General features: G+C 52.1%; 5 protein-coding genes across 5 annotated transcripts; 2 read left to right on the top strand and 3 right to left on the bottom strand.

The window, feature by feature from the left end:
- Positions 1-89: 89 nt before the first annotated feature.
- E0L32_004541 (uncharacterized protein) lies at positions 90-3,972 on the bottom strand (the record flags this gene model as incomplete). Its single annotated transcript, XM_031138963.1, has 2 exons — positions 90-2,292; positions 2,348-3,972. The coding sequence occupies 2 exons, from the start codon at positions 3,970-3,972 to the stop codon at positions 90-92; spliced, it is 3,828 nt and encodes a 1,275-aa protein (XP_030996975.1).
- Positions 3,973-4,731: 759 nt separating this feature from the next.
- On the bottom strand, positions 4,732-5,769 carry E0L32_004540 (uncharacterized protein; the record flags this gene model as incomplete). Its single annotated transcript, XM_031138962.1, has 3 exons — positions 4,732-4,989; positions 5,085-5,342; positions 5,494-5,769. 3 exons carry the CDS (start codon positions 5,767-5,769, stop codon positions 4,732-4,734), a joined length of 792 nt encoding a protein of 263 aa, XP_030996974.1.
- Positions 5,770-6,950: 1,181 nt separating this feature from the next.
- Positions 6,951-9,555, top strand: E0L32_004539 (uncharacterized protein; the record flags this gene model as incomplete). Its single annotated transcript, XM_031138961.1, has 6 exons — positions 6,951-7,497; positions 7,559-7,902; positions 7,952-8,032; positions 8,095-8,732; positions 8,793-8,984; positions 9,039-9,555. 6 exons carry the CDS (start codon positions 6,951-6,953, stop codon positions 9,553-9,555), a joined length of 2,319 nt encoding a protein of 772 aa, XP_030996973.1.
- A 2,559-nt stretch (positions 9,556-12,114) lies between these two features.
- Positions 12,115-13,637, top strand: E0L32_004538 (uncharacterized protein; the record flags this gene model as incomplete). Its single annotated transcript, XM_031138960.1, has 7 exons — positions 12,115-12,294; positions 12,355-12,586; positions 12,638-12,778; positions 12,837-12,954; positions 12,999-13,082; positions 13,140-13,166; positions 13,229-13,637. 7 exons carry the CDS (start codon positions 12,115-12,117, stop codon positions 13,635-13,637), a joined length of 1,191 nt encoding a protein of 396 aa, XP_030996972.1.
- Positions 13,638-14,056: 419 nt separating this feature from the next.
- On the bottom strand, positions 14,057-15,591 carry E0L32_004537 (uncharacterized protein; the record flags this gene model as incomplete). Its single annotated transcript, XM_031138959.1, has 2 exons — positions 14,057-15,298; positions 15,367-15,591. The coding sequence occupies 2 exons, from the start codon at positions 15,589-15,591 to the stop codon at positions 14,057-14,059; spliced, it is 1,467 nt and encodes a 488-aa protein (XP_030996971.1).
- Positions 15,592-18,890: the final 3,299 nt, after the last annotated feature.

The following is an 18,890-nucleotide window of genomic DNA, read 5'->3' as shown; positions in this document are numbered from 1 at the left end:
TATTTCGTACAAGAATCCCTCAAACTCTAGCAATGGCTTGCCGTCATCCTCAATCCAACACCAGAAACCACATTCGGTTTGAATCATCGTCAACGACGCTGTCCCGCAGTGGCCATTCGCCTGCGGTGGAATCCACTATGAGCCCAGTCGAACCAACGGCGATGGCTGGGCGGCTTGCCGTAGTCTGGCGGGAAGGTTTGCTGTGATGGAGGAGGTGCCGCCGGTGGGCCAGCAGGACTCGGACCAGATGGCGGCGTGGCCGGAGCTGGTGGACTAGACGGTGGTGCGGCCGGGCCCGTGTTTGCGGGCGCTGGCGGTGCGGCTGGCTGGCTCGGTCCAAGACTGCCACCATTTGGTGCCACTGGAGGGCCTATAGTCTTAGGTGAGGCTGGAGGAGACTGTGCGGGCGGGATTGCTCCGTTTGGCGGACCTTGACCAGGAGCTGAAGGTGGAGCTGGCTCTCCCGGAGGAGGAACGTTGCCACCTGGGTTCGTTGGTGAGTTTGGTCCGGGAGGTGGTGGCGGGGCAACAGGTGCAGCACTTCCACTTGCTATGCCAGGCTGAGAGGGTACAGGAGGAGGATTACCGCCACCCGGGCCGCCTGGACCAGTTGCTGGTGGTGATGCGGGAGGAGCTGGAGGATTGCCGCCAGCATTTGGTGGAGTTGTCGGTGAGCCGGGAGGACCGACAGCAGGTGGACTGGGTGGAGGATTGCCGCTCCCGTTGGGCGAGCCGGGAGGGGTCTCTCCTCCGCCCGGTGAACCTGGATTCCCAGGGCTGGCAGGATTGCCTGGATTCCCAGGGCTAGCTGGATTGCCTGGGTTCCCGGGGTTTCCAGGTACGCCGGGTGGGTTCGCGCCCCCATTGGGCACAGTGGAAGGAGGCCCTGCGGGAGGTTGAGGAAGGTTTGGAACGCTGCCCCCTTCTGGCGAGCTTGGAGATGCCGGAGGTGTGCCAGTACTCGGACTTCCCGGAGGGTTTCCAGCATTGGGCTGACCAGGGAGGTTTGAGGGATTCGGCAGACCCGGAGGAGGAAGATTTGCCGGCGAAGGAGAGGGATTCGGGGTAGGGGGCGGAACACCGCCACCATTTGGCGGCGATCCAGGAGGACCTCCAGCACCCGATGGCGGTGAGGGCAGATTGCCTGGAGTAGGTTGTGCGTTACTCGGAGCTGGGGCGCTCCCAAGACCACTGGGGATCACAGGACCGGGACCGCCTTGTCCGTTGGGAATCGTGAATGGGTTTGGGACCGGAGGTTGGCCGCCCAGCGCGCTTGGTGCAGCTGTCTGTATGGAGCTGATGTGGCTCGCGATGATGGACAAATCCGAGTTCACGATGGACTCGACAGTCTGGACGATACTGCTGGCCTTGTCAAGCTCTGAGGAGACAATAGAGCTAGCCTCCTGCTGAACAGAGGTTATGACCGACGAAAGAGACGACACGACGGCGGAGGCGTCACCAGGGGGAAGCTGTGGCGGTGAAGTCATGCAAGATCCGGGGGTTGATGACACTGGCGCAGGTGCAGGGAAGACAAAGATTGGGGTTGTCACCTGCATCACAGTCTGACGCATCCCGCCTGTATGGAGGCTTGTCTCGGCTACACCCGGTGGTGGCTCTGTCAGGGTGAACGCCAGGATCGGTCCTTGCGACATGGCTGGCTGCCCAGTCGGGCCGTAGATGGCAAGAGCCCAAGGACCGCCACAGATGTCGTTGCTGTCTCCAGAGCAGGTCATGTTGCATTTGCTATCGTCGATGAGCCAAGAGTCGACCAGTGCATTACCACAGAAACACTGAGAGCCGTATTCCGTGCCGGAGACGCTAAAGCCTCGCGCATTGCAAAAGTCAATACACATGGCGTTAGACATTCCCTCGGGCCCGGTGGTCAATTGATTGTCACCCTTGAGAGCGCGTGCCTCGCGATCAAGATAGCACCCTGCATAATTCCATCCGTTGACATTGATGGACGGCCTGGGAGGTGCAGGAGGCGGCGGTGGCGGAGATGCCGTGACAGTGACAGTAGCCGTAATCATGGGATGATTTAGAGACATGAAGCCAGATGCGCCTTCCAGTGGTGGCATGCCATGGCCAGGACACATCGCATTTGGCTGTGCGGCCGCAGAGGGTGCTGGAACACAGAACCATCCCCCAGGGCAGTCAGGGCATGGCCAGCCATAACCACAGGGTGCGGATCGGGCCGGTGTCTGCTGAGGCGGGCAGAACCAGCCATCCGGGCAAGAGTCACAAGAATACCCTTTGCCAGGGCAGGGACCGGCCAGTGGATTCGTGGGAAGGCTAGCTTCATGTAAGCTGATGTATGGAGAGGAAGAAAAAAACAGCCAACACTTACGATTGTTGGTCACATGAAGTGACAACGCTGATGACGGTGGTGGTCTGTACTTGAGTTACGGTCCCACCGTAGGGAAGAGCTGGGCTGGCGTCTGACGCCATCGTGGGAAGAATCGGCAGGTTGGCTGGCTGCTTTGACAACTCCGAAAGAGCAGATGAGGGCAGCGGGATCGGTAGGATCGTGTTTGATGCAGAAACAGTCCCCCCGCCGGCGCCAGGAGCAGAGTTAACAATCGGAACGGATGGCATCGAAGGCGAAGCTTGTTGAGGGAGCACGCTGGGCTCTGAGGCAGCAGGACCCTGTCCACTAGACGAAGCTGGAACGTCCGTGGGAATAATCTGGGTCGAGCTGGGAAGCACCAGGACGGGCGTTAAGCTCTTGGGGGCAGACACAAAGGACGACAGGGCAGCGCTCAGACTGGCCAAGCTGGAAGACAACGATGCAAGTGAAGCCGAAGAGAAGGCTGGAAGTGCCACTGAGGGCTTCACGGTCACATCCAGTGTTGTGACGATGACGCTGGTGGTTGAAGGCTGGACCACACTCCCAAGTGTGAGTGATACTGGCAGTGTCGCAACAGGGGGCAGCGTAGACGAGGCCGCGGGTGCATTCTGATTGCCGCCACAGGGACCCAGCAAGGTTGTGACAAGACCGTTGTCAAGGATCGACTCGACTGGACAGAACAAATTCTCCGCTTGGTTGACCACGCCGCCGATCAGATCATTGGCGCTGTCGAGAATGTTGGTGAGATCCAACGGAGGCAGATCGACTGGAAGGACATCGCCGACGACATCAGTGACACCAGTAACGGCGCTTTCGACAGCGGTGATGACGGCTCCCAGAACCTTCGTGGCCTCATCAAGGACACCGTGGATGTCAGGGAGTGGCAAAGGTGCCAGAAGGCCGTCACCGACAGCATCAGCAACACCGCCGACAACACTGTTGAGTTGGTCAGCCGCATCGGCAGCGATTGCTGTCACTTGGCCTAGAACGGCATCGACGACAGCGACGGGAGCGGCGCTCTGCAAAGCTTCTGCAGCTTCGTTTATCAGATTATTGACAAGATTGCCATCCGAGATGAGCGGCAGATCAGATGGGAGATCTATAATGTCGGCGACAGCATCCTTGGCTTTGCCAAGAATGCCATCTGGCCCAATGACATTGTTGACAACCTGTGTAAGAGAGCCTAGAAGACCTCCGAGGAGGCCAACAGAGGCAGGAGAACTGCCTGGCGAAGCTGGCGAAGCTGCATCGGTCGGCACAGGAACTACATCTGGAGGGATAACCTGCGGCACGGTGGTGGGTAATGGAACGGTAGCCAGCGTGGTAGGGGCAGGGTTCGATCCGAAAACCGCAGACAGAACACCAGGTATGACGGGGAGCCCCGGGATTCCCAGGCGGTTGGTATCGTTGGTATCTTGGGTGTTGTCCGAGGGTTGAGCAGGACTGACGTCTACACCACGTTTGCCGTGCAGGTGTGGCCGAGGAGCAACGGAGCCTGGAGAAGAGAACCGCAGCGTAGCAGCAGAAAAGACGAGCAGGACCAGGGAGAAACAGGCGAGGCCTGTCAAGGCCATCCGTCTCCGTCCCCGCAGATGCTCAAAGTCGAGCACCTGAGAGAAAGCCATCGAGGCAAGCAAGTCTCGTGGATGGGCTAGGAATGGGATGGATCTTCAAACGAGGACAGCCAAATGGATTCCAAAATGTCAGACCAAAAAGACGAGTGAAGAAAGTGATGAACTAGAGAGAGACGACGGAATGAAACAAGCAAAGGACAAAACTGAACGGGGGAAGACACTCGGGTAGGAGGACATTTTGTAGGCATTGTGACGATTGGGAATGCTGTGACTCCTGCCTTCCTTGGGGGTGAGTGAAGGAAGGAGTGAGAGGCACTTTTCCAAGACAACGGCAGGCGCCGAGCTGGGAAGACGGCCGCAAGACGTAACAGCGACGCGGTTGTTCTCTCCGGTGCCAGAGAAAGTGACAACTAGTGAAAGCACAAACCTGGTACGGTAGTCTTGCCATTATGATGAAGTCTCCCGAAGGGTGCTCGTCCATGGAAATATCGCACGCAAGAGAGGTTCTTGCTGTCCCAAGATCTGTCGATGCAAGCTGCCTTCCCTGCGACATTACGGCGCTTGCCAGGCATTCTTGAGACTGGAGCCGGAAAGCAATGTCGCGGTCGATTGAGATACCCCAAACTAGCAAAATTAGCAAATCATCAACCACAGATCTAGCTACACACAGACACACGCAACGTAGAAGGATGTTTCGTCGATTCAGGCCATAACTGCTAATTCTTTTTGCTAGCCTCAATGTAATGCCCTTGCCGAAAGCCCATGCAAATTATAAATCAATTCAGACGCCCCGTTGAACCAATCCCTTCTCTAGTAGCGCTTGTTGTCCCTCAGCGTGTCGGCAAACTCCTCCAGCGGGCTCCTGATGAGCTTGGTCTCCTTCCACAGGTCGGGGGTCAGGAAGCCGTAGGTGTTGGAGACGGCGGCAAAGGTGGCCTTGAGGGTGTTCTCGAGGGTCTTGGTCGAGCCAGAGGACGAGGTGTAGGCATCCTCAACACCGGCAAGCTGGAGGAGACGCTTGACAGCGGGCGAGGCGACGAGGGAGGTACCACGGGGGGCAGGGATCAGCTATGTAGGGAGCGCAAACGTTAGCAAACTCTGCTGAGCGACGCATGCACACGCAAATCGACGAGCGCGCGAGGAATTTAGGCACAGAAACTTACGCGGACGGTGACGGAACCGCACTTGCCGCTCTCCTTGGTGGGCAGAGAGTGAGGCAGACCAAGGTTGGTACCCCAGTAGCCACGGCGGACGGGGATGACGCTGAGCTTAGCGATGATGATGGCGGCGCGGATGGCGGTGGCAACCTCCTTGGAGGTCTTGATGCCCAGGCCGACGTGGCCCTCGGAATCGCCAATGAGGACGATGGCCTTGAAACGCGTGCGCTGACCGGCACGGGTCTGCTTCTGGACGGGCTTGATCTGTAGTCGGGAGAAAAAATCACCATGTCAGCACAAATGTTCCACAGATCCCCGGATCGTGCCAGCTCCTCAGGCAATCCTCCATCAGCTCCCTCGTCGTGTTTGACGCCAATCCTGTCGGCCACAGAGGTGCTGTCCCGGTGTTTCGTACCTTCATGACCTCATCCTTGAGCTTGGGCAGGAAGAAGTCGACAATCTGGTACTCCTTGATGGGCAGGGAGTGCAGGTAGATCTCCTCCATGGACTTGATCTTGCCGGCCTTCACGAGACGGCCGAGCTTGGTGACGGGCTGCCACTCCTTCTCGTCGCTCTTACCGCCTCCACGGCGTCCACGGCCACGGCCGCGACCCCGACCACGGTCACCGCCGCGGTCACCACGAGAACCAAAACCGCCGCCACGGGGGGCGCTGCTTCCTCGGTCGGCCATGATTGCTATGCGTCGAGAATTCGGAGGAAGGGAATTGTCGAGATGTGTTGTTGTCGAAGGGTCGAGGATTGGGGGGGAGGACTGAAATTTCGCCAATAACTTTTTCGCGGGGTTTGGGCGGTAGTTTGGCGAATTTTTGGGTGTGGGACTTTTGGACCTAGCGAAACCCTAAGATTCTGAGGCTCGTGCCTGAAGAGCTAGGCACCAAATATTCAAATTCAATTGGTTTTGGCAGCTCGTTTTCTGGGTCCACTGGTTTTGTCGAGCTTGGGCCACGAACAGAAGTCACGAGATTCTGCACGTGCCCGGGTGTTATCGCATTCTCGACTGATTATCGATAAGCATTGATATCGGCTGGAGCATCGAATGGGGCTCTTCTTCCCAAGAATTGCCATGCCCCAGCTTAGGATTAAAAGGCTTTGGTATTGCCAAATCTCGTTGAAAGTTCTTCGAAGCAGCAAGAGGTCGACGCAAAAAATATGACGATGCCCAGTCTAGGCCATTTCTCCTTCCACCTGTTGTTGCCTGTTTTATGTCGAGTCACTTCCATTTCTTAGTATTACAATGTCTAAGTGGCTCTGGCCATGGTACGAAAAGGTAGATCTACTTGATTGCAGATGTCACTTGGCCTCGGTTCAACAACTACGACCCAGAAAAGAAAACCGGGACCAAACCCCATCTGAGTACCGGTATGCCAGGAACGCCGGCGATCTCTTCGCATGGAAGACCTACTCCATTCTTTACTCCGTAGAATAAATGGGATTCTTTTCACTCATAGGGCCCTCACTCGTTACTCCTTGCTAGTATTGATGTGGAGCTCCTCGGCATCCCGTTTCTGGTCCTAGTGACGACTCTCTTTGTCGTTTCTGGGGTTGATGTGCAATTGGCGAACGTAGTGCTCGGTCTAACTCGGCTATGCCCCAATGCTTCGGTAATAACAAATGAACCAATCATGGTGCAGGGTTCTCCGCCGAGTGGACCACGGCCCTTACCGCCCGACCTCCGGGGACTTATCACCGACTTCATGTTCTCTCTCTTACTTGGATTCCTCGAATTCATCAAGACTTGGGACATTGACTCACACGCACTCACTGATCCGCTCACTGGCTATTTAAAGATTCAAAGATTCCGCCAAACGCACATGATCTTGGCAGTACGTGCTTTCAAACCATGCCCGAAAGATGAACTTCGTACACGAATTTCGATCTCCGTCAGCACCGGGGTACGGTGGAAATCGTGTCCTGGAACCGGCGGCCGGCAATATGAAGCGCAAGCGGGCTACGAAGGCGTGCGTCGGGTGCAGGTCCCGCAAGGTCCGTTGCGATGTCGAACGGCACGGGCAGCCCTGCACCAACTGTAATATGGATTGCGTCGAGTGCGTAGTGAAACCGCGGGCTCGCAAATCGCACCTCGTCGCCGCTGCTGCTCGCGAACAAGCCAAAAGGGCATCCAACGCCTCCAATACATCCAGTCCATGTGACTTGGACGAAGCGGCGTCGCCTTCCGATCGAGCTAGAACCATGAAGACTGTGGAACAACGAATAGTGACTTCAGATGCCTCAACTCTCTCTCTACTCCCTCATAATGATCCATGCATCTCTATAAGCCAAGACTACACTTTGACTCCGGAAGACGAGGGTTTTATCCCTACGACAGAACCTTTGACCGGAGACTGGCTTCTCAACCCATCTTTAGCATCCTCGGACTGGAATAGCCCACAAAGCAATGGTACAGAGGCAGGCCTTTCATCGTGTGGTAAACACCCAAGCTGACAGCAGTATCATACTAGACTTCGGCAACTACCCAGCTCCAAACATCTTCTCAGAATCACCAAGCAAAGACGAAGGGCCTTTCATACCCTTCTCGACTTATCCGGCTGTAAGAGCGCATGGCCTGGAGCAACTTGGTCGGGAGGAACTGTCCTTCTTAGAGCAGAAAGGATGTCTGCTCCTACCGAAAAAGCCCGTATTGGATCAGTTCCTGCAGCAGTACTTTCTACGTGTTCATCCCATTCTCCCTGTTCTGAAGGAGAGCGATATCCGCTCCGCATTTCTGGGCTGCTCTCCCTCGTCGACGCTACAAGGGCCAGTTGCGCTTGTGATCATGCAAGCGATTCTGTTTCTTGCCTCTCCGGTAAGTTGTATCGAGAGTCACACACTACATTCGTCTAATCAAATCATAGTATGCTTCCGACTCGATGCTGTCTGCCCTTGGGCTCCCCAGCGTCCACGCTGCCCAGGGCCACTTTTATGCAAAGACAAAAGTAAGTGACACGAGGCACCCTGCTCCTCCGTCAGCTGCAAGAGTGCTAACAGCATATCATAGGCCCTTTACGACATAGACATGTCCCAGGACGATGTCACAAAAGCTCAGGTTGCGCTGATGTTGACGTACTACGCACCCACGGCGAGCGATAAGATCAACACATACTGGATGGTTGTCGCCGTGCACCATGCAAGGAGCGCCCGGGCTCATCAATTCGGTCATCTAGCCAGCGACCCCAGATTCCACGGTGATGAGAGAAAGATAAGATTACTGAAGAGGCTTTGGTGGTGCTGCATCTTGCGCGACCGGATCATGTCGCTAGGACTGCGCCGTACACTGTGTATACATCCAGCCGAGGTCGACCCCGACCTGCCGCATATGACCATGGCAGACTTTGCGGACGAAATCAGCCAGCCTTGGTTCCACTCAAGGACGACCAAGGAGATGCAGGTGAGGCTGATGCTGGCAAACTGCCGTCTCGGGATGATTCTCGGCGACATACTGGAGACTATATATCCGCTGATGCCCAGTCCCTCGTTGTGCAGTCGATCAAAGACTCGGGGACGAACCGATCTCGTTACAACGAGGCTGGAACAGTGGCATGAGAAGATGAGAATTGAGTTCAAAGACCCAAAGTACATGGCCCGGGCGCACGAGTCACTGTACATCCTCATCAGCATGTCGTATATCTACTACCAGTATGTCGATCGCCATTGTCACTCTATTTCCTCAGACCGCTAATCGAACTGAATCAACAGCACCGCTAAAATAGCGTTTTATAACCATATGATGCTTCTCAGCTTCACAGAGGCCGAGGCAGAGACCCCTCGTGAGACCGCGTATTCGACAGAAAAGTTGCAGTTGGAGCTGGATAGGTCACTCCGTCACATCACGGACGATTTTACCGGGCTTGAAGGAAGTGGACTGGTCAAGTATCTACCGAATACGTTGTGAGCACGCCTACAATATCAAGTCTGTAGTTATCACTAACTCGGAATGATTAGCATCCACTTTTCCATACTGCCGTTCATCTGGCACATTATATTTGCCAAGATCGCCAACACGGCGTGTAAAACTAGCGGCAGCGACCTCAAGAGCTACGTTGCCATCATGAGGACATTCAAGTGCCTCTACGGGCGGACCGACAGCGCCATCAAATTCGTCGAAGACATCGTCACCCACATCAAGGCCAACGAGTCACGACAGATATACATCAGCGAACAGGAAACGGCGGGCGCAGGCCAGGGATTTAACCCGCGGGATCGCTATACGCCTGCGGACCCGAAAGCTGCAGGACGGCCGCCGGCGAGGACTGGTGCGAATCTGTTTGGCGTGAAGCCGCACTCGTACCTCCGGATATCGCTGACGGTCGACTACTCGCTGTCGTGTGGCCAGCTGCTGTCGGAGAAAGACTTTCCCAAAGCGCTGCACGAATCCCGCGGGCTGGATCAGAGCGAGTTTTCAGACGGGGGCTTCTACCAGTACCTCCAGCGATCGTTTGATATCAGTATGCCGGCTTAGGCAATGGCTTTTGAACATGGTTGCATACAGCTGTACCTGCGGAGAGAGCAAGAAAACGTAATGAAGAAGATGAGGAAGCCTATGGCTTGTTTAAACACACATGACAATGCAAACTTGAAGCGACTTGCACTGAGGTTGATCTCCCAAGACTCCAAGCTGAAAGAGACCAATTATGAGACCACTACGGTTCACGGGGCTCTATTCTTAGGACGGCGGAAAGCAGTGCCTTACGCAGCGGAGAGCCAAGGCTCAGCTTTATGTGATATCGAATAAAGGGAAGACCAGTCAATTCACCAATCCCATTGCATCCGCCGTACAAGTACAACGCCACCAGCCGGGTGGCTGTCATTAGACCTGCACTAAGTAAATGCCGAGTGTTCATTGCTGAAGGGGTTGAATAGCTGAAAAGTGAACATGGGTTTTGCCCTAGTCTCCGCTCCATCCGCTCTACAAGTACTTGTAAGTCGTTCTGTCTGGGACACAGCTTGAAATTCCTCGCTCTTCAAACCCGATTTGCCTCCCGGACTTGATTGCCCCGTCAAATCAAAATTCTACAAGTAGTACGGAGTACACGCAATGACTGTTTATCTGGCACGAGAATTGTTGAGCGAAGCGAGTACAATACTCTCCGCTTACCCGGCAAAGCCTGCAGCTGGGACGAGAGCTGGGTGGCTGGTCTTATGCATGCAATCTCGCTACTCGAACCTCCTGCTGTGTTGAGGAGGTGGAATATCCCGTGCCAAGACGGGGATAGCTGTTAGTGTCCTTAGGAAGTTCTCTCTGCATTAGCTGCTTCTGATTTTCATTCACCATGGCATGATCAGGAACTTCATTCTCCCAAGGCTAGACAAATATTGCCTAGAGTCGGGCTCTTGAGAAAGAGCCATCGGGCTTGGCACCAACCCAGCCCTCACCTAATTAATCGACATGTTCTGTGGATATCGACTATGATGACGAGACTACTTGTATGATGACCTGCCTGCTTCGTACGCAGACGGACCTGCTTTCGACATGCACTTGTTCCCAAAAAGTGAAAAATAGCGGATCACGACACGGGGGCGGGCATGGGTTGGCCCTGAAGCCTCTCACCTCCACACAACAAGGTTTTTGTGTTCCTGGAGCGGCCTCCGTGCGCGAATTAACAGGGGTTACCTATCCCGGCCGTGGCGCTGGCACTCCCGGCTGTTCCAGCGGCTACACCCGTAAAAGCAAACGGTGCCCATGCCAGTCCGTAGCAGGCTAAAGGGACTCTATTTGACGCGAACCTCAGGGGTTCTGTCCTTCGCAACGTTCCCACAGCCGCTCTTGTCGGGAAGTAACCCGGCGAGCCGACCGGGTTCATGGTTCGCACAGGGAACCCTGTCGCCCCCACGCAGGGGTGTGTTTGACTTCATGAGACTCGAATCTCACTAACATAATAGTGTGTGTCCCACGGCTGACAGCGCGAAGGATTTGCTTGTCATCCGAGTCATCAATAGTCTGTTCAGCCATCTCGACGACAGGAACTGTTGGCCGGGGAATTCTGGTGTTTTAATATACAGGCCGCGAAGGATTGTGTGTTGGTGTCTGTCTGTCCCTCAGAACCTGAGCTACGCCGCACCGGCTAAAGAAGTACATACAGATACTTCGCATGTCGTCTCGCCGAGTGTCTAATCGAACCTGGCACAGATGTGAACAGGGGTGATGCAGTCTGGTTCTTGGCACTGCTAGTTCCAAGCATCCATCATGCTCACTGGCGTCTTCCATTTGCTTCGTGCAGCTGCTGTATGGGCAGAATAGCTCATCCTGAGCTGGTAGGATGAAGAAATTTCCGGGTGCAAACTCGCACAATTATGTAGACTGGTTTCTCAAGCGCCTCCAACCCAGCGAGCACGACTTGACTACCTACTTCGTACACATGGATTCCATGGGTGTATCCCGGTTGATCCTGACTGGGCGGACAACCGCACAACAATTGATCGATTCCTCAGAGACAGGGGGCCTTCCGACTAGACCGTGACAATGGTTCGAGTTGCATCAAAGAAGTTTCGAACTGGTCGACTACAGACGCTAACCTGGAAAAGGGCCAGTCCCGAAGCACTGGTAGGGATTGCCGTTGGCTGGATGCATGCTTGGGTGACATCTGGGAGTAGTAGTGTTTCCGTCCAACCCGGTTCTGTGCCTTTCTTGTAATTAGATGTGCCGTTGTTGCAAGCATGAGGAAGATAGGACAATGTAGAGACATCATTCACTACCTATCCAAGGGGCATGGAAAATTTCGAAGCATGCATGCCGTATGCAGCCACAGTGTTCACATATCACACATCACACATCGCTTTGGGGTCACCAAACACGCCGCGACCGCTGAAGGCCTTTTCCTGGTGCCGGGACCCATGGTCCATGGTTACGTGACCCCAGTCCGCGATCGAGGGCCCTCACGGAGTCGGGGCTCGACAGAAAAGGAGAGATCATCGCCACCCCTCGAAAACATTAAAACAAGCTTATTCCCTTTTCTGCCTGTGATCAGCGCGTCGTACAAGCCCTGGCTGGACTCGGCAACTGGGGTTCTCGCGATTCACGATGGCGCCGGGTGCTCCTCCGGATCCCGCCCGCGCGGCGGAGAGCAATCTTCCTGCGATCCTCGCTCCGATCACGGTCATGCTGGCTATCTCGTTGGCCGTTTTCTCTGCGCGCCTGTATTGCCGCTTGGTGGTCGTGCGGACGGCGGCGAGGGATGACTGGACAATGCTGGCGGCGATGGTGAGCGGCCTCGCAGATCAGCGCTGAGACCTTGACGATACTAACACGGCGTGAAACCAGGCTTGCGCGATTGGAGGATGGGTGACCTTTATCATCATGTCGGCTTACGGCCTGGGGCATCACTCAGACACTATATCGAAACCCGACCTGAAGTCTCTTAATGAGGCCAGCTTCTGGAACTCAATTGTCCAGGCCAACTTGGCCATTGCGTTCCTCAAGATATCCATCGCCTTCAGCCTTCTTCGACTGAGCAATAGCAAATGGTACTTCTGGTCGTTGTGGGTGTCAATTGGTAAGGAGTCAAGTCCGTATGCTGGAGATTTCCTACTTACTAACCCTTCAGGATTCGTGGTGGCCTACACGATCCTCGGTCTGATGACATTCTTCCTACATTGCTTCCCTATGGCAGGTCACTGGGACCAGAGTCTAGGGGCCAAGTGCTACCCGATTGCACTTTTCATCAAATTTGCCGTGATCAATACCGGTAAGTAGTCCTGAGTCCGTCCAGTTCACGACCTCAATGTTGTTGCTGACCAATATAGCGTTCAACATCACGACTGATGTGTTCTACGCAACGATCCCCATCCCCATCATTTGGAAGTTGCAGATGAAGAGGAAAACCCGGATCTATCTGATTGGGATTTTGAGTTTGGGATACTTGTGAGTGCCGCAATAGTGACTCGTATGAGCATTCTTCTTAACAGATCTGGCTATCGCAGCGCGGTCGTCATGGGCATCCTCAAAGCAATCTACCAAATTGCCTTTGGCAGCGACAAAGACAAGACCTTGTAAGATACTAATTGGGAATACTTCTCTCGCTGAGCAGCTTACTGACATCTGTATAGCCACCAATGGGTCCAATTCTGGGGATTGTAAGTCACATCCCAAACACTATGACCTTGCCATGGCTAACCACAGCACACACAAACAACAGCATGCAACTCAGCGTCGGCATTATCGCCGCCTGCGCGCCGACCCTCAAGCCCCTCGTCAGCAAGGCCCTCGGCCTCTCCGAGTACTCGACCAACGCCTACGGGAAATACGGGTACGGGTCGCAGTCGCGCTCGCGGCGCGGCACCGGCGTGCTGGCAAGCGGCCACAACCGCCGCAGCGTCATGCCGCACGCGAGCCGCGCCGGGCGCGGCGAGGTCTTCGAGATGGAGGGCGGGACGCACGCGGGCTTCGGCGAGACGCGCAGCACGGCGGCGGCGGCCTCGGCCTTCTACAAGGGCGACGGCTCCACGGGGGAGCGGTCCGGCAGCGAGGAGTTCATACTGGGCAAGGCGGACTCGGACGGGAAGGGCGGCATCATGCGCACGACCGAGATCACTGTGCATCGGTGAGAGACACGAGGTTCTTTTTCGCGTTGTTTGCCGCCTGTGTTGAATCGACTAGGCATGTGGAAACGGTGGTGGAGTGGATTGTTGAAACAAAAGCGCAATGTTACATTGTACTTTTAAGATATCATAGCTTTCATACCCTTGTATATATCTCCTTTGCTTTGAAATTGGGTGCATACATCTACAAGTTGATCCGTCGTTCGTCGGAAGCGTTCCCGCTTGCAACAGTCGCATTCACCCCAGTAATTTGCAAGCACGGTCCACAGAGGGTCAACATTGCGTATCCGCGTTCTGGACCGTCTCAGAAATATCCTGGTGGGCTAATTAGGTATATTGATGTTCATGTATGCACAGGCCAATTGTTCTAGTATTCACACAAGCAATAGACAGACGCCGCACCCTCCCCTCCAAACACCACTGGCCTACATGCCCTGCAACAGCTTCGGGATAACAATGTCGTTGTACTGCCACAGGATCGTCTGGAACTGCACCGACCAGGCACCCCCGGTGTACCAGGTGTCCCGGTGGCCCTGCAGCGCGTACTGCTCCTGCACGAAGCCGGCGCGGAGCTGGTCGGCCGTGACGCGGACGTGCATGGGCCCGTGGTCGGCAAAGGCCTTGAAGGTGAGCTTCCTGCGGCCGGCGAAGCCCTCGGGGAAGGCGACGGTGCCCGCCTGCAGCATCCTGTCGAGCGAGGCCTGCGCGTTCCTCTTGGCGGCGCAGGCCATGGTGTCGCGGTCGCCCAGGATCATGACGCGGAAGAGGTCGCCGCCGAGGTTGTCGAAGCGCGCCGTGAAGGGCAGCTCCGGGAAGGCCATGTAGTTGGAGGGCGCGGCGTCGGTGGGGAAGTTGGTGAAGGAGGTGGCGCCCGGCAGGGCGGCGTTGGTCACGATGCCGGCGTAGATGCGCGAGTAGTCCATCTTGGCGAAGACGGCGCGCTCCTGGCGGTCGAGGTCAAAGGGCGCCATGTTGTTGCCGACGGGCTCGATGGAGACGAGGATGCGCTTGGCCTTGATGAGGGTCTCGCGGCCGGCCCTGTCCCGGACGGTGACCTCGACGCCGCAGCCGGGCTTGCGCTCAACGCGCGTGGCCGTCGTCGAGTAGAGCACGTCGGAGCCCAGGAGGGCGGCGATGTTGTCGTAGAGGTCCTGGTTGCGGTGCGAGGCGGGCACAAAGGTCGGGACCTGGCCCAGCATGGCGCGGGCCATGGGCGCGCCAAAGGCCTGCAGGACGTACATGGTGAGCTCCTTGGTGATGTCGCCGACGCCGAGGCCCGTGACCGAGAAGATGGTGGGCATGGCGGCCTCGAAGCCGTACTTGCGCGCAAAGTCGCCAAAGGGCATGAGCAGCTCCTCGGGGATGTCCTTGCCCGCGGGGAAGTTCCAGTAGCCCGGCAGCAGCATGCTCTCGTACTTGGACGCGGCGGCGGCGAACTTGGTGAGGCCGGCGGTGCGGTCGGCGGCGGCGGGCGGGACGTAGTCGAGCTCCTCGCCGGTCTTGAAGTCGACGTAGCGCGCCTTGTTGACGATGCGGCCCGGCGTGCCGATGGAGACGTTCATGCGGGCGAAGAAGTCCTTGGCGCCGCCAATGTCGATGAACGACTGGACGCCAAAGTCAATCGGCCTGCCCGATTCGGGATCTATGTAGGTCGAGACGTGGCCTCCCTGGATGATAATCTCTGTGTCAGCATCATGGCCCGAGTTGCTCCCGCGAACTAGATGGTGGCACTTACAAGGCGGCCCTGCTTCTCGACAAGGACAATGCTCTTGCCAAAATCTTCACGGAGACGGACAGCTGCGTGTGCGCCGGAGGCACCGCCGCCGAGGATCACGACATCCTTGTGAATGACGCGCTGGCCGGCGGTGGCTGCTTGCTCAGCCGGAGCAGCACTGGCAAAGGTCAGTGCCGCCAGGAGGCCGGCAGTCCTCAGGAGGACGTTTTTCGTAGATGAGGACATGGCTGGACTAAAAGCAGACGGGGCGGGGGGGGAAAAAAGGAATGCGAGTTCAAAAGAGTGACGATGACAGCCCGTACCCGGTGCGAATCATTGTTGATCTTTGCATTTCGGGGATCTCCTGTTTAAATACGACACCGCACCAGGTTCCAACTACTCCGTAGACGGCACAGTCGGCCAGAGAGCTCCTACGACTTGGTGTGCACCGTCGAGCTAGCCAAGCAAGCCACCCTGGGATTCAATCCTGCACCTCTGATTCTCCCAAAGTACTAACGAAGTAACCCTAGGCGTGGCATGGCGAACCAACAGACCAGGATATGGTGGAGACGAGCAGGGAACATGCTTGTCCTGGAGCTGGGGACTGACAAGGCCTGTCTTTTGGTCTAATTTGCTATGCTGCAGCTCCGGCCCAGAGCCATGCTCCTATTGACCAATCCCCAAGCTGTTGGTTCTCACCCCCTCGTATGTTCTGTGCAGTGCGTCAGATTCAATGAAGGGACGCGGGTGGGAGTCTGCCAAAGCTGTCAATTCCCCGCCGACTTACCAGGTTGAGGGAGCAAGCCCGAAATGCGCATATCGGCTAATATCGACCATTGATGTTGGTTCAATTACTTGTATTGCGCGTGGCACAATGCCTGTCCAGCATGGAAGCAGAGGCGAACTGGTCTAGAAAGATGTAAAAGGGGCGATCTAGACTGCAAGCAGATGGTGGTGTGTACATTCAAATCTCGCTCCCGAGTCCAGATGTCCTTCCTCCAGTCAATGGGTTGCGGCTGGTCGAGGCCCTTGAAGCGGGAGACATGCAGATCCGGCTGGCTCGGTTGACAATCCCCACCGGTCATGACCAGAGATTGGCGCCATGTCCGCGTGGCCAAGTCAAGGATGACGAGGTGGGCGTCAATGGGAGACGGCAGCTATTAGGGTCTGGGTTGAACCTATTCCCGTCTATTGAGCTATTCTTTGTGCCCACCACCAAGGACCTTCGCCTCCACCGGCACCCTCTTGATGATAACATAGCCAAAAGTTTCTCCTCACAAGCTTTGCAAGAACGGCACGCAAATCGACATGTCTACTAGATCGCAGTGATCCCCATGCATCTCCCACACACTACTAATCAGTACTCGGTCCCAAATTCCCAGTCGTTTATGTGACGTCACATTATAGTTCAACTTGCATAAGGGCAGTTTCGAGCATGTATCGTGTTGCACTACATGATCGATGACGAAGGAAGCTGGTTAGATGGGCTCATGGGCCAACATGACTCTCGTTGACTTCGTAAAGGCGGTGTTGGGCACCCTTGACATGAGACTTCATTCCGTAAAGCATACTCTATCGTGTCTCTTCTACGAGAAGTAACTATATCTGTCAGAAGGGGCTGGTCCACTAAGGACAACCCCAGGGCAAATTTAGTATGTGGAGCTGTCTCTGCCCAACCACACCGCCCTTTAGAACCACCCCTAAGGGCCGGCGGCCCCCCTAGCGGCCTTTCCCTTTTCTCTCTTAGAATTAGACATCTTAATAAATAGAATTTAATTAATCTAACTCTTAGTTAATAGTTATAAGTTTGATTAATATTTAATTAAGTAGATTAGAGTAGATCTATTTATCTAGAGTAATTATTATAAGATTTAGACTATAGAGTTATAGATTTCTATAGTTAAATTTAGTAAGAAGTAGTTAGAACTCTTTAAAATATAATAATAATCTAATTAATCTTCTATTTAAGTTAGAGTATTATTTAATTAATCCTCTTAATTATTTAATTATAATATTATAGTTAAGAAAGATCTAGATAATAATTAGATAATAATTCTTATTAATAAAGTAGATTAAAATATATAGTATTTATATATTTATCTTAAAACTATAAATAATAAAATCTAGAAGTATATTAATCTAGATAGAGATTAGACTTTAAAGTCTTCTAGAGATTATTTAAGATCTTCTTTTATTCTTTTAATAATATTTTAAGAAGAATAATTAATAATAATATATTTAAAGTTTAAGATAAGAAAGAACTTCTTTATTATAAAGTTAGATAAATAAAAGATTTTAAATATAGTATATAAGAAAAAGAATAAAAAGCTAATTAAGATAAATAAGCTTATCTATTAAATAGCTAAGTAATATATAGCTTTATTTAATAAGTTATTAGAAAAATAATCATAAGTAATTATATAGATCTTTAATAAGATAAGAGTGATTAGATAATTATTAAAAGTTAGATTAATATAAATAAGACTAATAATATTAAAGAAATATCTTAAGTTATTAAGCTTTAAAGTAAGAGTATAAGCTTAAGCTTAATATTAATAAGCTAGATAACTATCTAGATCTACTAATCTATTAATATAGATTAAATAGTAGGAATAGATCCTATAATATATTAAGAATATTAATATTAATAATATTTAAGATAATTAATCTATAGAGAACTTTCTTATTATTATTAGTAATATTAATAAAGTTAATAATATCTTTATCTAGATTTATATAAATACTTTTAACTAGAAAAGATTAATTCTAGATAGCTATATACTTACTTACTAACTTTAATAATAACTTATAATAATAATAATAATTAAAAGATTAGCTAAGAGATTATTTAATATAATAATAAAGCCTATCTAAAGATTAATAAAGTAACTAATATTTTAAGATAAGACTTCTAATAATAAGAGATCTATCTACTTTTATAGAATAAAGTATAATAAGAACTAATATTAGATTTTCTATTTAAAGAAGAAGTTAATTTATATATTACTCTTCTTATAGAGAAAGCTAGAGAGGGTACTATAGAAGATTATAAAGATAGATTAGTCATAAAAGTAATATTAGAACTTAATTAAAGTAATTAAGAAGTTATTAATAAAGTTATTACTAACTAATTAGAAATCTAATAAGACTAGATAAATTAAAAGTGCCTATATCTAAATAATTTTAGTTAAGAAGGTCTTTTAAAGAGTCTTCTTAAATATTATAATAAGTTTCTTTATTACTATAATATATCTATTAAAGAATAACTTTATCTATAATATTAATATTATTTATTATATTATTAACTTAAAGAAGAAGCTTATTAAGGGTATATATTAACTAATAACTAGTATTATTAATATAGGTAATATTATAATACTATATTATAATATAGAAGAGGTAATAATAGAGATTAATACCTCTATTAGTCTAGCTCTTTTTAAGCTAAAGAATATTATTATTATTAAAGGCTTCTATATTAATCTAGTCTTCTATAAAGTAATAAAAAAGATAGAATACTAATAGAATAATAATAACTATAATAT

This window comes from Thyridium curvatum (assembly GCF_004353045.1).
Source record: "Thyridium curvatum strain D216 chromosome Unknown NODE_22_length_467593_cov_81.276643, whole genome shotgun sequence".
Classification (NCBI taxonomy): domain Eukaryota; kingdom Fungi; phylum Ascomycota; class Sordariomycetes; order Thyridiales; family Thyridiaceae; genus Thyridium; species Thyridium curvatum.
This window is presented reverse-complemented; position numbering and strand designations above follow the sequence as displayed.